Source organism: Bufo bufo, chromosome 5, assembly GCF_905171765.1.
Source record: "Bufo bufo chromosome 5, aBufBuf1.1, whole genome shotgun sequence".
NCBI classification, from domain to species: Eukaryota; Metazoa; Chordata; class Amphibia; order Anura; family Bufonidae; genus Bufo; species Bufo bufo.
Genome location: NC_053393.1, coordinates 511135164 through 511157030, shown reverse-complemented (window position 1 = coordinate 511157030; position 21867 = coordinate 511135164). Strand labels below are relative to the sequence as shown.

Genomic DNA, 21867 nt, shown 5'->3' with positions numbered 1-21867 from the left:
TAGTGTTCCTTTAAGCTTTTAACCTACGATGATGTACTTGTACGTCATAAAAGTTAAAGGGGTTGTCTCACTTCAGCAAGTGGCCTTTATCATGTAGAGAAAGTTAATACAAGCCACTTACTAATGTATTGTTATTATCCATATTGCTTCCTTTGCTGTCCATGGTTACAGACCACCCTCAAATCCATCAGTGGTGGTTGTGCTTGCACACTATAGGAAATATAGCGCATATAGGCTAGTTCTTTTTTTCCTATATTGTGCAAGCAGGGCCACCAATTCTGAATTGCAGGGTGGTCTATAACTATGGAAACGAGCAGTGTATAATGTGATGGAAAAATGAATCCAGCCAGCAAAGGAAGCAATATGGATAATAACAGTATATTAGTAAGTTGCTTGTATTAACTGTCTCTACATGATAAATGCCACTTCCTGAAGTGAGACAACCCCTTTAAGGGAATGTTTGAAGCAGGCTCATGTACTGAGCTCACTCCATACCTGGCTTATGCTGGCTGTATAATACAGCTGACCGGGATCAGAGACGACTCCGATCATGGTCATTTATCCCCTCAGATACCACTGTCAATAGCAACCATGGTATCAATAGCAACCATGGTATCTGTGGGATTAGACAGAAGGAAAGAGCTCCATCACCCTCCGATCAGAGCCCCCGCGGTAATATTGTAGGACTCTACTTAAGGCCCCTTTCACACGAGGACTCGCAGAGTGTGTCAGGGAGAGCACTGACGGGGTCGCATAGCATTATATTGATTTATGATGCTATGTAACCCTTACAGTTATGGATTGTATTGGATAACACTGGCAGCATTATGTCAGTGTTGTCCAATACATTCTAGAACTGTAAGGGTTACATAGCATTATATTGATTTATGATGCTATGTGACCCCGGCATTGCTGGGAGGTCAGGACAGGAGCTGTTGCATACTCACGCTGTGAGGAGCCTAAGGCTGCTACTTAAATCTCGCAGTTGTCACGAACCAGCGGGTGTGTTATCAGGCACCTAAGCAGAGCACAAGGACCTTGACACTGAGGCATCTGGGAAGGGGGCTGAGCCACTTATATATGCGCATGAGTGCTAGGATTGGTCAGCGAGGTCACATGACCTAACCCATAAAACCCAGGAAGTGATGCGCGCCAGCCCTTAAGGAACTGCTGCAAAAAAACAGCAGCAAGCATGCTGTGGCCAGGGCTAAGATTAAACCGTGGAGCGGATTCTCAGAACCACAGCACCTACACCAACAGAGCCCAGGGTTGCAGTGGTGAATGGGACGCTCTGGCCACAGATCACCTCTGAGCACCGCGCCTGGGACTGTGGTGGTAAGCAGGGAAACAGCAGCGCAAAGCAGCTGCTGTTACACCAGTGTTGTCAGCAAAGCCATGCCTGAGGGACGACCTGACAGATGGCCTGTGATAATCCCACAGACTGCAATAGTATACTATAGCAGTCTATGTGGAAAGTGACCAAAAGATCATATGTTCAAGTCTAAAAATTACAGTAAAAGAAATGAAAAATAAGGTAAAATAAAGAAAAAAAAACACTGGTATCAGTGTTTCTAAAAACTATTACATTTGGTATTGCCGTAGTTGTACCAACTCAGAGAATAAGGTTGTCATGTCATTTTTAATGCAGAATGAATGCTGTAAACTCAAAACCCCAAAAACCATGATGGTATTGATTTTTTTTTTTTTTCAGTTGTACCCCACATAGTAAATAAATGATACCTTTAAAAATACAATTTGTTCCGCAGAAAATAGGCCCTCATATGACTGTGAACAGAACATTTTTAAAAAGTTATGGCTCTTGGGAGGTGAGGAGAAAACATAAAAAAGCAAAAAGAAAAACTTGGTCCTGTCCTTAAGACGTTAAGATTCTGTCCCAATTCCAGGCTATGGAAAACCATTATTACAACATAAGACATATGATTTAATTACTACAGATGAGGATCATATGTGGATCATAAATCAACTTGCTAATTTGGGAAGCTTCACCTGTGTAGATCAGTTCTGTCATTTGTATATGTTATCTATAAGTGCCAAAGATGTAGAGAGAAGAGCCTGAGCGTGTGCACGTTACATTGCTCCGTTACAAGTCAGCATCTTATGTCTATGTTCAGTTCATCTTACGTGATAACATTTATAATGATCTTTTGCCTCTTTAGGGCTTTTGAAATTCTTCAGGAGATGAATTATTCAACAAGTCGTCGAAACAATTTTAGTGAATTAGCTGAAAACAAGATGTTGGATAACAACCTTCCCCTAAAGTACAATCAGAAAGGACATTTGTCCTACAGTAACCTTATAAAGGATGGGTTTTATGACCATGGTCGGGTACGTGAAAAGTTGATTTTGTATTAGGGTATTCCCGACTTGTCCAACTTTTAGCAATGTCCAACAAGTCCACATTTCCTATTGTATCATCGGAGCATAATTATTTCTTATACAAACCTTCAAATTCCCTTCATAGGCATGTCATTTAGATTGAAAGTCAACCTGTCAGATGATTTCTGCTGGCTAATCTTCCCTATCTATATGGGGGAGATGAGTTTTGTGATCTATAGGTTTGTATAATTTGTAGCAGAATTTCAGAGTTCAAAGTATGGTAAATTCCTGACAGGACTCCCAGGAGAGACGGGAGAGAGTCCTAGTTACTCCTCCCACACAGAATGATTGACAGCTCTCCCTGTATTAGTGTGTGTACACAGAGGGCTTTTAGTCATTGTGTGGTGGAGTAATCAGGACTCTCACTGTGTCTCCTAGGAGTCCTGTCAGGATTTAGTGTGCTTTTTACTCAGAAATCCTGCTTCAAATCCTATAAATCTATGTGTCTCTGGGCTCAGCTTCTCTCCCGCTGTCATCTGCTGCTCTCAGATAGGGCAGTCATAATCACCAGACAGGTTCCCTTTAACAGTTTTGCAGGACTTAAAGGGGTTATCCCATCTTAGACAGACAATGGGGGCACATCGCTAGTATATGCCCCCTTTGTCTGATAGGTGCGGGTCCCACCTCTAGGACCCGCACCTACAAGGAGAACGGAGCGGAGAAAGTTGAGGAGGGCGCACTGCGCATGCACCCTCCATTCATTTCTATGGAGCCGCCGAATAGCCAGCGCTCAGCTATTTCCGTCGGCCCCTTAGAAATGAATGGAAGCGGTGGCCGCGCATGCGCAGTGCACTCTCATTCACTTCAATGGGAGAGGCGGGGAGCTGTGCCTGGTGGTGGACGGACCCCAACTCTCCCCGGCTCCGTTCTCCTTGTAGGTGTAGGCCCATTCTAGCGATATGCCCCCATTGTCTAAGATGGGATAACCCCTTTAAATAAATATTGATGACCTCTCCTCAGGATAGGCCATCAATATCAGATCGTTGGGGTCCGACTCCCAGTGCTAACAGTCTTTAATATACTGTAGCTCCTCCACTCTCCATCTCTAGAACTTCATGTATTCATACCTTTTACTGGACTGGAGAACTCCCTTAAAATGTAAAAAATGTTAAGGGTCCATTCACACGTCCGTTTTTTCTTTCCTGATCTGTTCCGTTTTTTCTGGAACAGATCTGGACCAGATCTGGACCCATTCATTTTCAATGGGTCCTGGAAAAAAAACGGACAGCACAATGTGTGCTGTCCGTTTCCGTTGTTCCGTTCCGCATGTCCGTTTAAATATAAAACATGTCCTATTCTTTTCCTGAAAAATCGGATCCTGGTACAATACAAAGTCAATGGATCCGCAAAAAACGGATGACATACGGATGTCATTCCATATGTCATCCGTTTTATACGGAATCCGTTCCTGGAAATTACATTTAAATTTTTTTTTTTTTTTAAGAAATCCAAACAACTTTATTTGCTTATTGAAATTTATACATGTTTCCGTTTTTTGCGGATCCGCAAAAAACGGATGACATACGGATGACATATGGAAACATTTTCAGGAACAGCGGATCCGCAAAAAACGGACAGAAAATCAGATTATAGAAAAATACTGACGTGTGAATGTAGCCTAAGACTATGCAATAACAAGGTTGTTTTTCCTTTTAGCTAAAACCAGGCTCAAAGTTGCCATCTTTGGAAGAACTGAGTAAGCAAATGCTGAACCAGAATCGAGCAGTTATCTTAGTAAACACTAAACTTCCTGAACTGTGAGTCTTTTTACTTATTATAAAATACACTGCGTGCAGAATTATTAGGCAAATGAGTATTTTGACCACATCATCCTCTTTATGCATGTTGTCTTACTCCAAGCTGTATAGGCTCGAAAGCCTACTACCAATTAAGCATATTAGGTGATGTGCATCTCTGTAATGAGAAGGGGTGTGGTCTAATGACATCAACACCCTATATCAGGTGTGCATAATTATTAGGCAACTTCCTTTCCTTTGGCAAAATGGGTCAAAAGAAGGACTTGACAGGCTCAGAAAAGTCAAAAATAGTGAGATATCTTGCAGAGGGATGCAGCACTCTTAAAATTGCAAAGCTTCTGAAGCGTGATCATCGAACAATCAAGCGTTTCATTCAAAATAGTCAACAGGGTCGCAAGAAGCGTGTGGAAAAACCAAGGTGCAAAATAACTGCCCATGAACTGAGAAAAGTCAAGCGTGCAGCTGCCAAGATGCCACTTGCCACCAGTTTGGCCATATTTCAGAGCTGCAACATCACTGGAGTGCCCAAAAGCACAAGGTGTGCAATACTCAGAGACATGGCCAAGGTAAGAAAGGCTGAAAGACAACCACCACTGAACAAGACACACAAGCTGAAACGTCAAGACTGGGCCAAGAAATATCTCAAGACTGATTTTTCTAAGGTTTTATGGACTGATGAAATGAGAGTGAGTCTTGATGGGCCAGATGGATGGGCCCGTGGCTGGATTGGTAAAGGGCAGAGAGCTCCAGTCCGACTCAGACGCCAGCAAGGTGGAGGTGGAGTACTGGTTTGGGCTGGTATCATCAAAGATGAGCTTGTGGGGCCTTTTCGGGTTGAGGATGGAGTCAAGCTCAACTCCCAGTCCTACTGCCAGTTTCTGGAAGACACCTTCTTCAAGCAGTGGTACAGGAAGAAGTCTGCATCCTTCAAGAAAAACATGATTTTCATGCAGGACAATGCTCTATCACACGCGTCCAAGTACTCCACAGCGTGGCTGGCAAGAAAGGGTATAAAAGAAGAAAATCTAATGACATGGCCTCCTTGTTCACCTGATCTGAACCCCATTGAGAACCTGTGGTCCATCATCAAATGTGAGATTTACAAGGAGGGAAAACAGTACACCTCTCTGAACATTGTCTGGGAGGCTGTGGTTGCTGCTGCACGCAATGTTGATGGTGAACAGATCAAAACACTGACAGAATCCATGGATGGCAGGCTTTTGAGTGTCCTTGCAAAGAAAGGTGGCTATATTGGTCACTGATTTGTTTTTGTTTTGTTTTTGAATGTCAGAAATGTATATTTGTGAATGTTGAGATGTTATATTGGTTTCACTGGTAAAAATAAATAATTGAAATGGGTATATATTTGTTTTTTGTTAAGTTGCCTAAAAATTATGCACAGTAATAGTCACCTGCACACACAGATATCCCCCTAAAATAGCTAAAACTAAAAACAAACTAAAAACTACTTCCAAAAATATTCAGCTTTGATATTAATGAGTTTTTTGGGTTCATTGAGAACATGGTTGTTGTTCAATAATAAAATTAATCCTCAAAAATACAACTTGCCTAATAATTCTGCACTCCCTGTAGATCAAATAGAAGATGTGTCATTACAGAAAAGAGTAAGGCCCCATGCACATGACCGTATCTTTCTTCAGTGTGCTCGCCGACCCATTCGTTTCTATGGGGCTATGCTCAAATCCGTTTTTTGTTTTGGCGGATCACAGCACAGGTCCTATTCTTGTCTGTATTTGTGGATTAGAATAGTCCTTTCTATTGATGGGTCTGATAAAATTATGGAATGCACACCATCATTTTAGCTCCATTTTTTGTAGACGGAAATACAGTCCGTGAGCATGACGCTTTGATGTGTTGTCAAAAATCCCACTGTTTCATGCATCTTCTGTTCTGTCAGGAGCTCCCCATACACATTAGCCTGTTGGCCGTCTGACAATACTCTTATATGTATGAGGGGCTTTAGAATGAGCTGTTCTAGTACAACTACAGTAGCTATTTTGCCTGTCATATCTACAATGTAGGAGACATGTAGGAGACAAGTTTTTATTCGGCTTCAGCAGCCCAAAAGTAAGCCATATTCCCTTGTTGGACGAGCCAAAATGTTGGAAATTGTATAATTTGCTAAGAACTGATGTGCATGCTTTGCACCACATTTATTAAATATCTTAGACACTTATAGCTTGTCCAACAAGGGGACGTCGCTCGGCAGAAAACTAGCATGGCCTACCGCAAAGGAGAAGTGGCTTGCTGTGTGAGAATGTGAGACATAAAATGCTCCCAAATTTTAGTGGATTCTGGTGGAAATTAAGCTTAGTAATAGGTGTTATAATGTTAAAAATAGACAGTCTCTGGGTACAGCAGATTATCTTCCAGCATCAGTAACTTTGTTATACGTATCTGGTGCAATATTAGACTGTCTAGTCTACATTTACATTGTCTAAATCATAGACGATAGACCTATAACTCTACCTTACATATTGCCAAACAGACCTATTACACATCTCTTCACTATCCAATAATCAAAAAAACTCTTCACAATTTTCACTCCTTCCTCAGTCCTAAAGTACATTCTGGCATGAAATTAGCCCCCAGTCTCCAAGGATCATTGATTCCCTTCCCTCCTTTACCTCCTCTGGTTCTCTTTCTACATTTGACCCAGTCGCATTAGAAGAAAACTCTAGGCTCCTCTCTTCTTCTCGCCCTACTACCTGCACTACCAATACTATTCACTCACACCTCTTCCTGTCTCTCTCCCTGGCTTTCACAACTTGCCTAACTAAAATTTTCAACCTCTCTCTCTCCTCTGGTATCTTCCCTTCCTCTTTCTAACATTGTGTCATAACCTGTTACTGAACTTCTGGAATGCCTGGTCTACTCTCGCTTTATCTGCTTTTTCTCTGCTAACTTTCTCCTTTTCCTGGTTATAGTGTGGTTTCTGCACCCTACACTCTGCTGAAACTGCCCTCACCAAAATGACAAACAACCTCCTGACAGTCAAATACCATGGTGACTACTCTCTTTTCATTCTTCTGGACCTCTCTGCCACAAGTGACACTCTAGATGACCAACTCCTACTCAATGTCCAATCAATTGGCCCTAAGGACACTGCTCTCTCCTGGTTCTCTTCTTACCTCTCTGGCGGCTCTATCAGTGTGTTATTTGCTGGCTCTACTCCACCTCCTCTCCCTCTTGCTGTTGGGATTCCTCAGGGTTCAGTCCTAGGTCCTCTCCTCTTTTCCCTCTACACAGCCCTAGTTGGACAGACTATCAGCAGATCTGGTTTTCAGTACCATCAATATGGCGATGATGCTCAGCTATACGCTTCATCCCATGGCATCACCCCAGCTGTATTACAAAATACCAGTGACTGCCTGTCCTCTGTCTCTAATATTATGTCCTCTCTCTATCTGAAACTGAATGTTTCAAAAACGGAACTACTGGTGTTTCTTTCATTTACTAACCTATCTAAACCTGATATCTCCATCTCAGTGGGTGGCACCACCATCACGCCCAGGCAGCATGCCTGCTGTCTCAGTGTTATGTTTGACACTGATCCTTCCTTTACCCCCTATATTTAATCGCTTGCCCGCTCATGTCGCCTGCACCTCAAAAGCATCTCTAGATGTCGCCCCTTTCTTACTGTAGAAACAAGAAAAACTCTCATTGTTGCCCTGATCCATTCCTGCCTTGATTACTGTAACTCATTACTAATTAGTCTCCCCCTCACTAAACAACTCCCCTCTCTAATCTCTGCACCATCCAGGCTCAACTATCTGTCTAACCGCTATCCTGTGCCAGTCATTGACCTGGTTGCCCATACAGTATAGGATTGAATTTAAACTTCTCACCCACAAAGCTCTCCTCAGTGATGCACGCCCTATACCTCACTAATCTGTCTATTATCCTACCGGTGCCCTGAGCACTTTAAAAGATTTATGACTAACATCCACCATAATCAGAACCTCTCACTCCTTTCTCCCGAGCTGCCCCAGTTCTCTGGAACGCTCTACCCCAAGCAATCAGGTTAATTCCCAACATCCACAGTTTTAGGGTCTCCTTAACAACACGTCTTTTTAGGGTGGCCTATCACATCCTCTGATCTGACTCTTCTCCATTCACCCTCTTCAACCTGATTCTTTCGAGCCTGATCCATAATCCAACACTATCCACCACACCCCATGCCCTCAGAAGCACTACAGATACCAGCTGGCGACAGCCCATGCAGCTTTATATCTACTCTCCTATTCTGATAAGATGGCTGGACTATTGTACGGCACAAGCACTTCTTACCTTTTGTCTTGCCCCTGTCTCCTGATAGATTGTAAGCTCTTGTCAGCAGGGCCCTCATTCCTCTTGTTTTATTTATTGACTTGTGTGTTGCTATGTAATGGATGATTTTGTTTGTACATGAACCCCCTGATTGCAAAGCTCTGCGGAATATGTTGTTGATATAGATTATTATTAGTAGTAGATCTGTCTCTGCATGAATGGGGCAATTTTTTGAGAAGAGGGGATAATATAAGAACAAGGATGCGGTATTATTTATTGAGATTGGGGTATTTGCTGTATTTTACTCAGCAGAAGGGATTGTACATCACACATGTGGCTTGTCCATGTGGTATTACAGATGCTTTTTTCAATAAGTAACCACTCTAACAACATTTCCTAGAACTAATCATTTAGAATAAGCCTCCCCCACTGTATCTCAACCATTGCCGCGTGTGCATGGTGCTAGGTTTGCAGTATTTTGCTTGAAGCAATCAGGATTTGCTCCAGTAAATCATCACACTATCGCTCAAAGTGTGAACAAGTCCATCAGTTGGCTTACATTTTGTCATATCTGTGTCGCCATATTTAGAATAGATGGGACTTATACTTACATGCATCTAACTCTGCTCACAGGATTACACCATCACCACCTCCAGCACAGGAAAAGTCAGAGCCAAATCATGGACGATCTGCTTCCTCGCAAAGCAGGAGTGCATCAAGAGAAAAAGGAGGGTAAGTGACATTGCCTAACCCCCTTAGGCCTTATCCATGTGTCTGTCTCTGTTGCCATCCGTGACAAGATGGTCAGTGGATTATCTGTGAAGATGTCCATGAAGAATCCATGTTTTGCCCTCCATATGTCATCCGTAGCATCTCCTACTGATGGTCACTGACAGAACACGAATGCCATCCATGTTGTGTAACTGGTTTTCATGAACCATAGACTTCAATTTGCTTGTTTGGTCCGCATCGCAGACCGAAATAGAGCATGTCTCCGTGTCTCCGTGGTGTTTCCAGTGAACCATGGTCAATGGAAAAATCACTGATGTGTTAATAAACATTTAAAATCAATCGGTACGTAAAGAACAAGGACAACACACGTCCGTGATTCATTGACATGTGAATAAGGGCTCATGCACACGAACGTATTTTCTTTCTGTGTCCATTCCTTTTTTTTTGTGGATCGTATGCGGAACCATTTATTTTAATGGGTCCGCAAAAAAACGGAAGTTACTCCATGTGCGTTCCGTTTCTGTATGTCCGTTCCGCAAAAAAATAGAACATGTCCTATTATCGTCCACATTACGGACAAGGATAGGACTGTTCTATTAGGGGCCAGCTGTTCTGTTCTGCAAAATACGGAATGCACACGGACGTCATCCATATTTCTTGCAGATATGTTTTTTGCGGACCGCAAAATACATACGGTCGTATGCATGAGCCCTAAGGCCTTATTTTAAGCAATAAGTTAGATTTGCACGCCCAGAGAAGGGTTACATTCCCGTGCCGGAGCAATAAGTCTCCTTTCAGACGAGCGTTTGTCACGCTGCTAGTCCGCAGCGCAGCTCCCGGCCTGACCTCCCAGCACTGACGGGGTCACATAGCATTATATTGATTTATGATGCTATGTAACCCTTAGGCCCCTTTCACACAAGCAAGTTTTCCGCGCGGGTGCAATGCGTGACGTGAACGCATAGCACCCGCACTGAATACTGACCCATTCATTTTAATGAGTCTGTGTACATGAGCGTTTTTTTCACGCATCAGTTCTGCGTTGCATGAAAAACGCAGCATCTTCTATATTCTGCGTTTTTCACGCAGCCCTGGTTTCATAGAAGTGAATGGGGCTTCAGTGAAAAACGCATTGCATCCGGAAGAAAGTGCGGATGCAATGCGTTTTTCACTGACGGTTGCTAGGAGATGTTGTTTGTAAACCTTCATTTTTATCACACGTGTGAAAAACGCATAAAAACGCATTGCACCCGCATGGAAAGAACTGAAAAACTAAACGCAATCGCAGACAAAACTGACTGAACTTGCTTGTAAAATGATGCGAGTTTTACTCAACACATCCTGAACGCATCCGGACCTAATCCGTTACGCTCGTGTGACAGAGGCCTTAGGCCTCTTTCAGATGGGCGTTGCGGGAAAATGTGCGGGTGCGTTACGGGAACACCCGCGATTTTTCCGTGCAAGTGCAAAACATTGTAATGCGTTTTTCACGTGCGTGAGAAAAGTCGCGCATGTTTGGTACCCAAACCCGAAGTTCTTCACAGAAGTTCGGGCTTGGGATCGGTGTTCTGTAGATTGAATTATTTTCCCTTATAACATGGTTGTTAGGAGACGATCGGGATGGAGACCCGATCATTATTATTTTCCCTTATAACATGGTTATAAGGGAAAATAATAGCATTCTGAATACAGAATGCATAGTAAAATAGCGCTGGAGGGGTTAAAAAAAAATAAAAAAGAATTGAACTCACCTTAATCCACTTGATCGCGGAGGCCGGCATCTCCTTCTGTCTCCTTTGCTGAACAGGACCTGTGGTGAGCATTTATTACAGGAAAATGACCTGTGGTGACGTCACTCCGGTCATCACATGATCCATCACATGATCCATCACCATGGTAAAAGATCATGTGATGGATCATGTGATGGCCGGAGTGACGTCACCACAGGTCATTTTCCTGTAATGAATGCTCACCACAGGTCCTGTTCAGCAAAGGAGACAGAAGGAGATGCCGGCCTCCGCGATCAAGTGGATTAAGGTGAGTTCAATTCTTTTTTATTTTTTTTTAACCCCTCCAGCGCTATTTTACTATGCATTCTGTATTCAGAATGCTATTATTTTCCCTTATAACCATGTTATAAGGGAAAATAATAATGATCGGGTCTCCATCCCGATCGTCTCCTAGCAACCGTGCGTGAAAATCGCACCGCATCCGCACTTGCTTGCGATTTTCACGCAGCCCCATTCACTTCTATGGGGCCTGCGTTGCGTGAAAAACGCAGAATATAGAGCATGCTGCGATTTTCACGCAACGCAGAAGTGATGCGTGAAAATCACCGCTCATGTGAACAGCCCCATAGAAATGAATGGGTCAGTATTCAGTGCGGGTGCAATGTGTTCAACTCACGCATCGCATCCGCGCGGAATACTCGCCCCTGTGAAAGGGGCCTTACAGTTCTGGAATGTATTGGACAGTGATGGCCAGTTTGCATTGTTCGCCCACAAACTCATGTGGGCTGCCATCTTTTCTCACAAGTCCGGTGATGCACAGGTAAGCCCTTACCTGTGCCTGTGCGCGAGCCGGTCTGAAACAAATGCGGTCACCGGGAGCAGGCAGTTCCGAGAACAGCCGCCGGGGGCCTTCATCGGGCTGTTCTCGGAACTGCCTGCTCCCGCTGACCGCATTTGTTTCAGACCGGCTCCCAGCACAGGCACAGGTAAGGACTTACCTGTGCATCGCTGGACTTGTGAGAAAAAAATGGCAGCCCGCATGTGTTCGCTGGCGAACAATGCGAACTGGCCATCACTGGTATTGGATAACACTGGCAGCATTATGTCACTGTTATCCAATACATTCCAGAACTGTAAGGGTTACATAGAATCAAAAATCACTATAATGCTATGTGACCCCGTCAGGCCGGGAGCTGTGCTGCGGACTCGCAGCGTGACAAACGCTCGTCTGCAAGAGGCCTTAGGCTCCTGCCTGACTTGGATTCTCTCTTTGTTGCCTGACCTTGCTTCTTTTCTCCACCTTGTATCACAATTGAATGGAGTCTCCTCAACCTACTTCCTAATGCTGCATTTCTGTTTTACAACCTGTCTTTAATCATCTGGGAATTATCCCAAAAGCTCGATACAACTCATTAGCCCCAGACTTTATCTAATAGATCCAACAGCACAGGGGTAAACAACCTCTGGCACCCCAGCTGTTGTGAAACTACAACTCCCAGCAGCCTCCATTCACTTCTATGGGAGTTGCAAGAACAGCTGATTAAAGGGGTTCTGCAGTTATTTTAAACTGATGATCTATCCTCTGGATAGATCATCAGCATCTGATCGGCGGGGGTCCGACACCCGGGCCCCCCGCCGATCAGCTGTTTGAGAAGGCAGCGGCACTGGCAGTAGCGCTGTTTACTGCAGGCCCAGTGCCATCACGACTAGTATCACTGGCCTGGGTGGGGCTAAGCTCCATTCAAGTGAACAGAGCTTAGCCCCGCCCAGGCCAGTGATACTAGTCGTGACGTCACTGGGCCTGCGGTAAACAGCGAGAAGGCCGCGGCACTACTGTCAGCGCCGCTGCCTTCTCAAACAGCTGATCGGCGGGGGGCCCAGGTGTCGGACCCCCGCCGATCAGATGCTGATGATCTATCCAGAGGATAGATCATCAGTTTAAAATAATAATGTGCATGCTGGGAGTGCATGCTGGGAGTTGCAAGAACAGCTGATTAAGTGTGCATGCTGGGAGTTGTTATTTTTCAACAGCTGGTGTGTTGGAGGTTGCTGACCCACGTGGCTTCTAGCGGCCTCTCGGACAGCTGTCAAATGCATGATTGACTATTATATGTACTATTTACATCATTTTGGAGTATCGCAAACATTTGTACTTATGGGCATTGCTGGTAATCCATTGAAGGGGTTATCCCATGAACAATAATCATTTTTATCATATCATTTTTAAACCAACACCTGAATACTTTTGTGCTTGCATCTAATGAAGATTTTGCATAACCACTGATTTATACAATAAAATGTATCTGTATTGCTCCACTTGCTGTTTGTTCTTTTCCTTATTTCTCCGTCCACATCAGTAACGTTGCAGAGGTGGTCACACTTGCTCAGTTTCAATCTTCAGCTGCCAGCAGCCATATCTACTGTAAGTCTCCATTCACACGTCCGCAATTGCGGAACGGAATTGCGAACCCATTTATTTCTATGGGGCCGCACGTTGTGCGGCCTGGATCCGGAAATTGCAGACCCGAAAAAAATAGAACATGTCCTATTCTTGTCCGCAATTGTGGACAAGAATAGGCATTTTCTATAAAGTGCCGGCGATGTGCGGTCCGCAAAACACTTACGGACGTGTGAATGGACCCTTAGAAGCTGTGACAGTTACAGGGAGAGAGATCTGCAGCAGAAAGGACACTCCCCCCTCAGTTGTGATAGGTAGAAAACTGCAGCAGAAAGAACACTCCCCCAAATTAACTTAATCCCAAAAAAAACTTTCCACTGCATTTCATTGCTGTCATTAAAGGACCTGCTGAGATCATTTCAGTAATCGTCTTGTTAACTAAGGTGAGAATGTTGACGAGCACAAGGCTGGAGATCATTATGTCAGGCTGATTGGGTTAAAATGGCAGACTTGACATGTTAAAAAGGAGGGTGATGCTTGAAATCATTGTTCTTCCATTGTTAACCATGGTGACCTGCAAAGAAACGCGTGCAGCCATCATTGCGTTGCATAAAAATGGCTTCACAGGCAAGGATATTGTGGCTACTAAGATTGCACCTCAATCAACAATTTATAGGATCATCAAGAACTTCAAGGAAAGAGGTTCAGTTCTTGTTAAGAAGGCTTCAGGGCGTCCAAGAAAGTCCAGCAAGTGCCAGGATCGTCTCCTAAAGAGGATTCAGCTGCGGGATCGGAGTGCCACCAGTGCAGAGCTTGCTCAGGAATGGCAGCAGGCAGGTGTGAGCGCATCTGCACGCACAGTGAGGCGAAGACTTTTGGAAGATTGCCTGGTGTCAAGAAGGGCAGCAAAGAAGCCACTTCTCTCCAAAAAAAACATCAGGGACAGATCTTCTGCAGAAAGTATGGTGAATGGACTGCTGAGGACTGGGGCAAAGTCATATTCTCCGATGAAGCCTCTTTCCGATTGTTTGGGGCATCTGGAAAAAGGCTTGTCCGGAGAAGAAAAGGTGAGCGCTACCATCAGTCCTGTGTCATGCCAACAGTAAAGCATCCTGAGACCATTCATGTGTGGGGTTGCTTCTCATCCAATTGAGTGGGCTCACTCACAATTTTGCCCAAAAACACAGCCATGAATAAAGAATGGTACCAAAACACCCTCCAACAGCAACTTCTTCCAACAATCCAACAACAGTTTGGTGAAGAACAATGCATTTTCCAGCACGATGGAGCACCGTGCCATAAGGCAAAAGTGATAACTAAGTGGCTCGGGGACCAAAACGTTGACATTTTGGGTCCATGGCCTGGAAACTCCCCAGATCTTAATCCCATTGAGAACTTGTGGTAAATCCTCAAGAGGCGGGTGGACAAACAAAAACCCACTAATTCTGACAAACTCCAAGAAGTGATTATAAAAGAATGGGTTGCTATCAGTCAGGAATTGGCCCAGAAGTTGATTGAGAGCATGCCCAGTCGAATTGCAGAGGTCCTGAAAAAGAAGGGCCAACACTGCAAATACTGACTCTTTGCATAAATGTCATGTAATTGTCGATAAAAGCCTTTGAAACGTATGAAGTGCGTGTAATTATATTTCACCACATCACAGAAACAACTGAAACAAAGATCTATAAGCAGTTTAGCAGCAAACTTTGTGAAAACTAATATTTGTGTCATTCTCAAAACTTTTGGCCACGACTGTACTATATCAGTGATGGCTAACCTCCGGCACTCCAGCTGTGTTCAAACTACGACTCCTAGCATGCTTTCATTTCTGTGGAGTTCTGAGAACAGCCAAACAAGTGTGCATCTTGGGAGTTGTAGTTTTACCACAGCTGGAGTGCCGGAGGTTAGCCATCGCAGTCAATTATGGGATAATCCTTTTGAAACATTGTCTTTCAGTCAAGGAAGGTGTTTAAACATTCGGGCAATTTTTGCAGTCATCAGGTCACCCCCAACACATTGAATTCCAAATATTCTTTTTCCCCTAGGAGAAATGTTCCATCCCCAGTTGATGATAAACAAGATGTTCCTTCCGGTCGATCTCCTTCCCTGAGCAGAAGTGGTGTCAAGGAAAGATCTTCCAGGTACATTTGCACTAGTTTTATATTTATGAGCTATTTAAGGTTATGCAGCAAAAATATTGTTTATGGACATATTAATGGAAAATTTCCAGGTTTGCAGGTGCTGAACTCCTTCTCCCGACAAGAAAGCACTGCAGTTTCATGCAGCCACCACTAGTGGGAGCTCAATGCAAAGAGATTATTTCAGCTTCTGGTAAATGGTAACTGTATAAATTCCTGTGCACTGAGCTCCCCCTAGTGGTGGCTGCAGGCAGACGGCTTTGTAATAGAAGATAAGCAGATTTATTGATGTATTTTTTGTCAGTTGTCTGGTGTAAATGTATTGAGTAATATGGTGCTCAGAATGAACGCCATATTTATGAGGCAGCTATAAAGTTGGATAAATTATGGGCTGACATTTTTTCTTGTTTTTATTAAAATGTCTTCTGCTTAATTTAAAAATATTGACGTAAAAAATCTGGGGAGTTGCACTTTGCGTCGCGTGGGAGTAACTGACAGCTGCACAGTAGGAAATTGGGTGTGGGGATCTATACTAAGTTTTGCTGTGGGGCCCCATAAGATCTGTGTGCACCCCTGGCTTGTGCTACGTATGAAATGTGTATTATTCAGTGATGATGGGGTGACATGTGCTGTTAATCCAATCAAGCAATCAGGTAATATTTATCTAGTGTTAGGGTGCGTTCACACGTAGTGGTTGTGTAGTGGTTAAAGCCATTTCAAAACTGTACTGGAAAAAACGTGATGCGATTTTGATGATGTGGTTTTTACGGGTCAAATATTTTAAAGAGGACCTTTCATTACAATAAAAAATCTAAACTAAGTATACAGACATGGAGAGCGGCGCCCAGGGATCTCCCTGCACTTACTATTATCCCTGGGCGCCGCTCCGTTCTCCCGGTATAGGCTCCAGTATCTTCAGATTTTCGGCTCAACTGGGAGGAGCCTGCTCATGTTCTCCTGGGCGTCTCCTTCTCCCATGCTGTAGCGCTGGCCAATCGCAGCGCTCAGCTCATAGCCTGAGAGTTTTTTTGGGAGAAGAAGACGCCCAGGAGAACAAGAGCAGGCTCCTCCCAGTTGAGCCGAAAATCTGAAGATACCGGAGTCTATACCGGGAGAACGGAGCGGCGCCCAGGGATAATAGTAAGTGCAGGGAGATCCCTGGGCGCCGCTCTCAATGTCTGTATACTTAGTTTAGATTTTTTATTGTAATAAAAGGTCCTCGTTAAATAAATGTGTTTCATCTGTGTGTCAGAGCCCTGCATATAGTGTGTACTCCAAGAAAAGCTCCTGGCGTATACCTTAAAGGGATTGTGTCACTTCAGTAAATAGCACTTCTTATTATGTAGATCAGGGATGCTCAACCTGCAGCCCTCCAGCTGTTGTAAAACTACAACTCCCACCATGGTGTGCTGTAGGCTGATAGCTGTAGTCTGTCCAGGCATGCTGGGAGTTGTAGTTTTGCAACAGCTGGAGGGCCACAGGTTGGGCATCCCTGATGTAGATGATGTTAATACAAGCCTCTTACTAATGTATTGTGATTGTCCATATTGCTTCCTTTGCTGGCTTGATTCATTTTTCTATCACATTATACACTGTTCATATCCAGTGGTTACGACCACCCTGCAATCCATCAGAGGTGGCCGTGCTTGCACACTATAGAAAAAAACGCCGGCCTGTGTGAGCTCCCACGGTCCTGGCCACCAAACAGGCTGGCACTTTTTCCTATAGTGTGGAAGCACGGCCATTGCTGATGGATTGGAGGGTGGTCGTAACCATGGAAACGAGCAGTGTATAATGTGATGGAAAAATGAATCCAGCCAGCATAGGAGGCAATATGGACAATCACAATACATTAGTAAGTGCCTTGTAGTAACTTTCTCTACAGGATAAATGGCATTTGCTGAAGTGAGACAACCCCTTTAAATATTATATGTAGGGATGAGCGACTCGACTTCGGATAAAACATCTGAAGTCGATTCATATAAAACTTTGTTCTAATACTGTATGGAGCAGGAGCTTCGTACCGTATTAGAATGTATTGGCTCCGATGAGCCGAAGTTATTGCCATACCACAAAGTTATTGCCAAGTTATACCACTTGGAACCAAACCCGAGCTCATTGGAGCCAATACATTCTAATACTGTACGAAGCTCCTGCTCCGTACAGTATTAGAATGAAGATTTATGTGAATCGACTTCGGATGTTTCATCCGAAGTCGATTCGCTCATCCCGAATTATATGTCAAAGGTATAGTGCAGACAAAAGGCTCAGAACAGGGCCACAGACCTCATATGGCCCCATAGCAAAACTTAGTATGAGATTTCTGACGCGTTTACAATTTTTTTTTTCTAAAGTGGAGGAAATTTTTGATTAAAAAAAAAAAGTCATGCTGTGCCTCACTCACCCTCACCAACCTCATCTGATTTCTATCTCGCAAAAAGTAGGTGCTTTCATAAATATCCCTCTGATCACCATATTTCTTAATGTATTAACAGCAGACAACTGGCAAAAATACTGATAAATCTCCTCCATAAAACTCTATGGCCCTGACTTATCAAGGCTGGCATCTTCTGCGCTGGTCTTGATAGCGCCTGTGCTACCAGAGGAGGCGTGTACTTTATGATGAGGCGCGGGTCACAAACTGCCTGCCTTCTCCTGCACTCCGCATGCCAGAATGAAATCTACAGCAGCTCGGAGCTGTCATAAATAAGGATTTCTGGCGTAAATAAGGATGAATTGGCCGTCGTCAATGCCCCCTCCCTCAAAAAGCCCTAGTTCAGCCCTCAACACCCTCCCTTTTTGTAGACTTGGTGAGGATGGCATAAAATGCATCTACAAAAGTTGAAAATGCATTGAAAAGTGGCTTTTCTACATTAAAAACAGGGGAATGATAAAAGTATATATATTTTACACCGCTCTCCATTTTACACCTATGTATTCAGTCACTAAGTATAGAAACAGAAACATAGAATATTGACGGTAGAAAAAGACCACGTGGTCCATCTTGTCTACCCGTAAATTATTTATTATTTACAATGTATTCGGAAAGTCCTTTAGCTTTTTTTTTACATTTTGTTATGTTTCGGCCTGAGAAAGTGAAAACTTTCAAGTGTATTGAATTGGAAAAACGAAAACCTTACATTGACATAAGTGTTCACACCCTATACTCAGGACTTAGTTGAAGCACCATCGGCAGTGATTACAGCCTCCAGTCTTCTTAGGTATGATGCCACAAAGGTGTGCACACCTGGATTTGGGGATTTTCTGCCATTCTTCCCTGTAAATCCTCTTAAGAACTTTCACCTTAAATGGACCTCTCCAGAGGTCCATTTTCAGTTCTCTCCAGAGATGTTCGTCAGGACTCTGGCTGGGCCACTCAAGGGTATTCACAGAGTTGTCTCTAGACCACTCATGTGTTGTCTTGGGGTCATTGTCTTGTTGGAAGGTGAACCTTCAGTCCGGCCTGAGGTCCAGACCTGAATCAGGTTTTCATTAAGAATATTTCTGTACTTTTCCCCATTCAGCGTTCCCCCCAACCCTGACCAGTCTCCCTGTGCCAACCCTGAAAAACCTCCCAAAGCATTATGCTGCCGCCACCACTCTTCATTGTAGAGATGGTATTGGGCAGTGCCCGGTTTCCTCCAGACATTGCACTTAGAACTGAAACCAGAAAGACGTCTATCTGAGGCTTAGCTGTATATGTCCTCCTATAACTATGGTCAGGTCAGGTAGACTTCTTTTAGGTTACCCAATCTGCAATCGATTAACCCACAGCAGTGTTTACAGGACATGTCCGATCTATCTCATTGCTCCTGTAACAGATCAGTCTGCTTTACAAGCTGCAGCGGTATAAAAGTGGGATGCATTCATGTGCGCCAGAGAACGTAGCGTTCATTTTCCTCCACGTCTAGGAGCCACCCAGGACTCTGAGGCATATGTAACGTTGTTCTCCTGACAGATGTTTTTACTTTACACTAATTAATAGAAACCATGTGCAGCTTAAAATCATGTACAGTTTTCTCGAGGATTCTGAAATCCTCCACTGAAAGACGTGTGTGTCATGGGATGTGTCAGACGATTCCTTTTCATGAATTAACGAACGGCTAAATTGAAGCAGATGTGTTTTCTAACAGCAAGGCTTCATGTGATGGATATCAGGACAACACATCAGCCGGTACCATACAGAAAGCTTCTCTCCACTGACACTGGTACTTTATTAAAAATATCATGCAGGGAAAATCCTCTTTAGTTTTCATTACCTGGTTTATGAGGTAAGTGTTATATATGTGGATAGAGGAGGGAAAAATCTGATGTACGGTATATTGTAGCAGATATTCCCTACATGTGTATGGATTTATAAGAACTGCAATTTTGCATTCATTTACCGTAGTCATATTCTTGAATGCATACTTAGGGGGTCATATACAACCTGATATACGCCAGTTTTCTGGTGTTTATCTGTTGCAGATTGTGGCGCAAAGGTGATTTACGCCGCAATCTGTGACTTTTCCCTGCTCACGCCAGGTCTAAAAAATGGGGCATGGCGTGGGCAGGGACGGTCTCATTTATCATTAAGCCAGCAAGGAAGCTGTCTTACGTTTAGACCGGCGGTAGATGGTCCGAAGTTATGTAGAGGCTGGCGCCTCTACATAACTTCGGCGGATCCACTGCCAGCACATTGGGTTATGAAGAATGGCACAATGTCTTGTGTTTCATTTATTAGATAGAAGTCTGTCATATGGAAATATTGGGGGTCATTTACTATCAGAAATATGTCTATATTAGGCATATTTCTGGCCCAGACCTGCAACCTTTCCCCGCGCCAGGTCTAAAAAACTGGGCATTGCGTGAAAGGGTGTGGGGCCAGGAGGCCCGTCTCATTAATCATTTTCCTCGCCTGTTTTAGGCGTGGAAAATAGTCTAAACGTAAGACAGCAAGGAAGATGTCTTACATTTAGACCCGCAGATGATGCGCCGAGGTTATGTGGAGGCCGACGCCTCTACATAACTTTGCCGTTTCCACCGCCAGCGCATGGGTTATTAAGACCAGCATCTGAAACACCGGTCCTAATAAATGACCCCCTTAATGCCTATATTTAAGTGAACAAGGCCTTAAAGGGAATCTTTCAGCTCCGAAACACCCCCCAAACTAGAGTAAGCAGTGTACAGTGTAAGTGACTCTGAGTCCGATTTGTATCTTCATACTCACCTGCATTGTGATGCTGTGCTTAAACAAACCAGCAGTAAAATGCATTGAGAGGACTCCCGTGCTCTTTCACATAATGGAGAGGACTCAAAGAGGAGTCCTGTCAATCAATTTTAATGATGTTTTGTGGGAGCAGAGCGTGCTAATGCAAGTCAGTATGAAGATAAAAATTACATAACCGGGCACAGCACCACTTAGACTATACACCGCTTACACTGCTTTGGAGCTGACAGATTCCCTTTAAAGGGGGTTGTTCAGATTATTTTAACATGACCGCAGTCCAGTAATTATGTTGCATACACACCTATTTCATCCCACATCCCTTCCAGCGTCACATCTACGATCCTCCTCACGGCTGCAGCCATGGCATCATTGATGACATTCGTGCCCATATGACCTGCACAACACTGCAGTCAGTTACTGTTCTCAGCCAATGACCACTGAGGTCAATGATTGGCTGCAGCAGCCACATGGAGTAAACAGCAGGTCGTTGCTGCAGACAAATCCCAGCAGGAGGATGGAAGTGGCGGTGCTGGAAGCAGCGGGGAATGAATAGGTGAGTATATGCTCTTTTATTATTTCGCTGCATTGGGGGACATTTTTTAAAATTTTCCAGTAGTAGAAAAAATGCATCAATAACGCAGGTATCTTCTGCAAAATTCAAGCTTTATCCACAAGATATAAATGACATAAAAAGCATCTTCAAAGGTCAAGTAACAGTATTAAATCACCAATATATGAATGTCCACTCAGGACTGAGTGGGAATGAAACTACGTTTCAGGGGCTCACTTGACGAGTCCCTGAAGCACATTCAGCGCTGGTTCCCCCCATATTCGAGTCTTGAGTCCCAGTGGACATTCATACAGTTGATATTTTTGAATAGCTACTTGACCTCTGAAGAGGATTTTTATGACATGGAATTGACATTTATGTCTTGTGGATAAAGCTTGTATTTTGCAGAAGACACCTGCATTAATGGTGCATTTTGTTTACTACCAGGAAACTGTTGCTCGCAAGGTTTGATATGGACGCGCATTTACACTTGGTGCTTGCAATACTGTTAAGCTATTCACTTTTTAATAACTTAGGCCTCATGCACACAAACATATTTTCTTTCCGTGTCTGGTCCTTTTTTTTTGTGCACCATATACAGAACCATTCATTTCAATGGGTCCGCAAAAAAAACAGAAGTTACTCCATGTGCATTACGTTTCCGTA

General features: G+C 43.8%; 1 protein-coding gene across 1 annotated transcript in view; it reads left to right on the top strand.

Moving 5' to 3' along the window:
• Positions 1–21867, top strand: part of ARMC3 (armadillo repeat containing 3) — a 103686-nt gene that overhangs the window by 71249 nt on the left and 10570 nt on the right. The window contains exons 12-15 of the mRNA XM_040433023.1: positions 2178–2346; positions 4054–4154; positions 9078–9176; positions 15350–15445. Coding sequence (XP_040288957.1) covers positions 2178–2346; positions 4054–4154; positions 9078–9176; positions 15350–15445 — 465 coding nt within the window. The remainder of the gene's footprint in view (positions 1–2177; positions 2347–4053; positions 4155–9077; positions 9177–15349; positions 15446–21867) is intronic.